At 39.4% G+C, this 6,000-nt stretch overlaps 1 protein-coding gene across 1 annotated transcript in view; it reads right to left on the reverse strand.

Moving 5' to 3' along the window:
* LOC136244336 (uncharacterized) overlaps positions 1 to 1,660 on the reverse strand; it is a 33,117-nt gene extending 31,457 nt beyond the window's left edge. The window contains exon 1 of the mRNA XM_066035914.1: positions 1,627 to 1,660. Within this exon, the coding sequence (XP_065891986.1) occupies positions 1,627 to 1,645 (19 nt within the window). The 5' untranslated portion in view covers positions 1,646 to 1,660. The remainder of the gene's footprint in view (positions 1 to 1,626) is intronic.
* Positions 1,661 to 6,000: the final 4,340 nt, after the last annotated feature.

Genomic DNA, 6,000 nt, shown 5'->3' on the forward strand with positions numbered 1-6,000 from the left:
GTGCTGTCTCTCAGCAGGAGTGTTGGCCCCATGCTCCTTCATGAGCATGGGGCCAGCTCCACACAAATAGGAGTGTTAACGTGCGACTCCTCCGTGGGTCAACGTCAGCTCCTTCCAGAGGTGTTGACGGGGCCGCTCTCAAGGAGCACCGTCGACCACCTTGTCCACAGAGAGCTCCAGCCTAGCATTTGTGCTGTCTCTCAGCTGGAGTGTTGACTCCATGCTCCTTCGGGAGCATGGGCCAGCTCCGCACATGTCAGAGGGTGCATCAGCACGTTGTCACATGGTGGCAATGCTGGTTGTGCCGCTCTGATGTAGAGCTTATCCATAGCTCTAGCTGCACTCGCAGCATCTCCATTCCTGATAGGAGGAATGTGACAGTACTGCGCCCAACTAGGATGGTTGCCATGTACTTATAAGTATATTGCCAACGCAGATGTGGCTTAAGGGAAGGTACTCGGCGTGCAGAATGCCTCTGGACGCCAAATCCCTTCATGGCCCAAGTATCGAGAATTTTAAAAAGAATATTAAAAAATTTAGAGCCTTATAGATATTTGACCTCAAAAAAACTAGTAAGAAAAAATTTTAAAGGATCAAACATGGCAATCAAGGCAAAGTACATTTACCAAACCACCACCACAAACATCAGTTTGTGGGAGGCGAAGAGCCACTAGTGGGTTGGCATCTTAGGAGCCAGGGGCACATAAGAAAGGTTAGTCAAGTGATCAACATTAATTCAAAGGAAATGATATTTTACTTGTACTGGATTTTACTTATACTACCCACACATATGTAATAAGTGTTCTATAACTGGGGTAGAACAGTTGTGTTCTGTATAGCATTCATAGAATCAAAGCAAAAACAACAACAAAAAAACAACAACAATCCTATAAACGCCATACAGAATGCACCTGTTCTACCCCAGTTATAGAAAGGCCCTCAGTTCTATATCAGGTAGTTGTAGAACAACCAGACCTATTTGACTAATCACTCATTCTGGCCAGTGAATCAACCAAGTCATGATAGTCTGTATTGTGCTGACTGACCAGTCAACCCAACCAGTAAGAGCAGAACTACTGGATTCAGTTTATAGACAAACTTGAAGATTTTCATGATGGTTGCTGGTGGTCAGCATGCAGCAGTAAATGTTCTTACTACGTTTGTTCACATAAGTGAATGAGTCCTAGAAATATCACGACTTAATAAGAACTACAATCGAAAACTTTTAGACATTGAGATGGACTAGATTAATTCTCTCGCTCATCCTAGTCCAATACAGGTGCAATACCTATTTTGCTGATGGTTACACTACTGCGTGAGTTTCTAATTGTTTTGCGTGCCTTGTGCGTACCTCAAGTTGACAGTTCTCTTTACCAGTTAAAGCACTGCCTAGGCTCGTGCTATACATCAAATATAGCACTCAAAGAGTGGTCTCAAGACAAAATGTAGCACTTGGCTTCCATGTTTGTCTCTTTCATGTTGCTATAATTGACATATAGCACTTTCGACAGTGCTTAACTCTTACATATATTATCATTGTCGCCACAGGCAGTATGAGAGCTGGTTCACTATTCAATCAGCTTATGCTCAACACACAAAAGCAACATAATATTACAAAAGTCCCACCTAAATCAAGTGAGTACATAATTAGACTGAAATTCATGACAATTAGACATAATCAGTTGATCCATTATTTCACCTCTCTTTTCACAGCCACAATTTCTTGTCTCATACAATGTCTATCATATTTATCAAAGTATAGCCATTGTCTAAGCTTTTGTCCTGCTTCAATTGCTGCATTATTAGTAGGACAAGGGTAGGGTTCATGGGTAGATCAGCCACATCAGCATTTTTGCTATTATTATTGTGGTCAGATATCTGATCATTGTTATCAGTTTTGTCTTCAGTTGCTGATGCTAAACTATTTCCCGCATGGTATCAGCAACATTATAATCTGTGAACCAAATGTAATCCTTGCAGATCTGACTCTCTTATCAGATTTTGGATCAGTTCACAAATACAACCAACCTTTCAATAACCCCTATGGAGATTTTCTTTAACTGATATAACATCTCCCACCCTCAAAATGAATTCTGTAGAACTGTGAGGGCACTTCTTCAGTGTTAGCTGAGGTCCTTCACGTAACTTGAGAACATTCCATTCTTCAAAGAATCTAAAATAGGTTTAAGCATTTCTGCCTATGCTTCCAAATTTATAACAGTTACTGTGAAAAAGTTGTCTTTGTAACATCAAACTTTGGTTCAATTTCTCCAGTATGGTCAGGAATGACATTGAGTGAAGTGACAGAAAATGTGAGGTTGTAAGTACTATGGTTGAGTTGATATGATTGTCTACATAAACCAGTGGATGAGAATTAATAACTGCTTCTACCTCTGTCAATACTGGGACAACCGTCTCTGTGTTAAAGATCGGGTGCTAATGGTTTTCCTGAGAGTGCACTTTGTCAGCCCCACCAGTTGTTAATAAAACTCTCTGAGCTAGCTCAACAATAAACTTCCACTGAATGTAATACTTAGTAGTAAAATCACAGACCTTCTCATTCTGTCACTACATCACTCCATGCCTTGTGAAGAGTTGTGCTTGTGCACTTAAACTGCTATTGACTGTCTGAAATAATCAACTGAGGCACTCCTTGTCTTGAAATAAATTGACATGAACAAAAGAGAACTCATCTGCCGACATGTCTTCAACCAGTTCTCTCTTGTGTATGTCTTCAATCACAAAATGTGCAATTATTTAACTTTCAGCAAAAGCTTTTGGAATTTGGTCTCTTGTGTCATTTCTGCATTCCCAAACCTTCCATGGCACCTGAGAATACCATTTGTATCCAGTCAAGGCTATAATTACACATAGTCGCATAAAGAGAAGACCTTCACGTGACCATGATTCCTCACATGATATATACATGCATCGAGCACATGCAGTAGGTGTAGAGGAGCACAGCAGCCATTAGCAGGATATGAAGTGAAGAAATAGCTATGCAGCATAGGTGTAGGGCTATTAGCTAGTGATAACACACCCCACAACACCTTTATATAAACATGCATATGGACTGAGTACAGAGGAGCCGTATCAATGGGACCCTATGTGTCAGTATGGGTGTTGATCAGTTTATGGTTAACTGGTTATGGCTATCTTTGGGCCCCCGCTCTGAAAATCGTTGGTCCTCTGTATTTTCTATTCTACAAAGTGTGAGACTAAGCGCTGAAGTTATGAGAAGTCATATGAATGCGTATATGAGTACTAATGCTGTTGATGCTCTTACCCATAGTCACTGGTGTACTAAACTGCACTACAGGATAAACTACATAATCTGTACAGACGACCATCTTGACAACTAATCAAATACGGAGTAATCTGGACAAGTCTTTATGGGAGCATGTATAAAATTTTTGTGGTGCCTAATTGTCTGGATAAGGTAGTAGAGGACACACACCATGGGAAACTCATGCTCAATAAAATCACTTCTGTTGCTATAAAACTGATTATACCTGGGTCACATGGTACTAAACCATCTTGCTCCACCACTTGATCTAGTCTCATGCATTAAAACTAAAATTTTAGAAAACCACTTAGATAAGGACACCTCCATATAAAGGACATACGTATTTCATTCCCCCAATGGTGTCTGTCTTAGAGGGGTTCCACAGTAGTGGTCTTATACATTACATCTTTGTACATACATTTTAAAGCTGAATGTTTAGCTCATAGTTACTCGACATCCAAACTCATCTTCTATTGTTGCTGTAAATTGATACCTACTTTTACAACAATTGAAGGTACTGATATAGAGATAATTTACTGAGATGATAGTACTGTTTAATAAAGTTCCCTCTAAAGCGATGGGTGGCACCAAAATTCTGTATCTAAAAACCATCATAGAAATATGATATGAGATAACATCAAACACAACATTAAAACAAGAAAATACAGACAGCTGCAGCTGAACACTTTCTTGCCATCCATTTTATCTTCTATTGACGTTCATGCCAAGACATCATACCAAGGAATAGATTTTCCATAATGACACTCTTGAAGGAGCTTATTTATATGCCAAGATATTATTTGAGGCATTTAATGGACTGTAATATAGCTGATAGTACTGGGTGAAAGCTAAGCTGGGCTTATAATATGATTGCAATGGGCCACGGCTCCTTAAATGATCAGAACATGCTACCCACTTCTAATAATCAGTGCTAAGGTCATGTTGTTTGGTTATCTATATAGTAAGGTATTTGTACCACTTCCCTTACTGTGTACATGAGTAGCAAGATTGATACAGAAATCACAGCAGCACATGTCAAACAATACAGTAGTACTGTTTAAGTAGAGATCCTGACACGCACCACCCAAAATACCACCTATGAAATTTGAAACATCTTACACAACGAAAATCACCTTCTTAGTCCATCTAACATCAAAGCATAAAAAAACAAGAAAACACTTGCAAACAGCTGGATATTGAATTATTAAAAATCATCAAAACTTGAAGTTTCATCTGCCTGCCTTCCTGCTTGACCACAGTTGCAAATCTGGAGGCCACACGAAGCAGCACACAACCACCACTTTACGCTACAATAACAAACTCACCAGTGGGATGTGCCTTTTGGGGTACTGACGAGTGTGTGCCTTCCGTGCCTTGTCTTTCCTTTTATCTTCAATCAGGCTACTCTTCTTTCTTCTCCATGCAATGAAATCATATTAAGACATAAATTTTTCCTATCAACACTATTCCTTGAGTATCATATTTAGATGCCGCAAATTTACTGAAGTGCTTACACTTGGCAGATACCTGTAACTTCAGAATTGGTTCATTGCCATGCCTATTAATGTGACCTTGGTTGATTAACAACAATCAAGCACCGAGACCACACACCTCTTAACAATTTATCATGATAAAACACCTTGTTATTATTGGTCTAGCTGTATTCATAATACTAGCACAATGTAATGAAATGGTGACACACACACTAGTAGGTGAAAGTCTACTCGAGATACTCTAATATGGCAGTCATCCTAATAGAACAGTCACATGTGTATAGTTGTATGCTATAACAAAAAAAAGTAAATTACTAAAGTATAAAAGTAAAGTAGGAATCCAAGTAATAAAAAGTAGTGAAATAAGAGATGAATGATCATACACTACTATAGTAGTGTATAGTAGGGACCACAAAGGAGTAGGCGTGGCCCACGAAATAACATCACCCAAAAGACAGCCTCAATTTTCCGACAATGATGAGGCAGCATTAGTTAGGTAAAACTAAGCCCAAACAAGCTTTCCGGATTGACCCAAAACGCTTTCAACAAGTTGCTACGGAATTTAAATTTTTTTTATTTAACGGAATTTTCTACTGACTGACTGACTGGCTGACTGACTGCCTGATGCCTTCAGACAAGCATAACTCAATACCAGCTAAGGCTACGGGCTTGATTTTTTCACTGTTTGACATCACTTCAGCCCAAGAGGTGAAGAAGTACGCACAATGCATTCTTCATGGACTTACCAGTGTCCTCCTTTGTGTCCCATTCATCTTTGCTGACAGCGAAAAGTGTCAATTTGGTGGTAGCATGTGATGGCTTCCCTTCATAACAAAAATCATCCGTAATTTTCACAGTGGCTACTTCGATTGCAGAGGTGTTTTTAATACAGTTTTTGATTCGTACTGCTGTGTAACGGGTTAAACATAGCCAACAACAAAGCGTAATGGATAGTTCACTTTTCAGACAATAATTTATATAACTGGGGCACGAGGCACCAACCCTTTCTTTTGGTATGCGTGGGTCGCAGAGATGTTTTTTGAACAGCTCTTGATTCATACTGCTGTGTAATGGGTTGAACATAGCTGACAACGAAGCGTAATGGATACTTCACTTTTCAGACAATATAGCTGGGGCGCGTGGTGCCATTTCAAATGCAGTATGCGTCACCAATCATAATAATATTATTTACCAAAAAAAAAAGTTAATAAGCAAGTATTT

This window comes from Dysidea avara, chromosome 14 (assembly GCF_963678975.1).
Source record: "Dysidea avara chromosome 14, odDysAvar1.4, whole genome shotgun sequence".
Classification (NCBI taxonomy): domain Eukaryota; kingdom Metazoa; phylum Porifera; class Demospongiae; order Dictyoceratida; family Dysideidae; genus Dysidea; species Dysidea avara.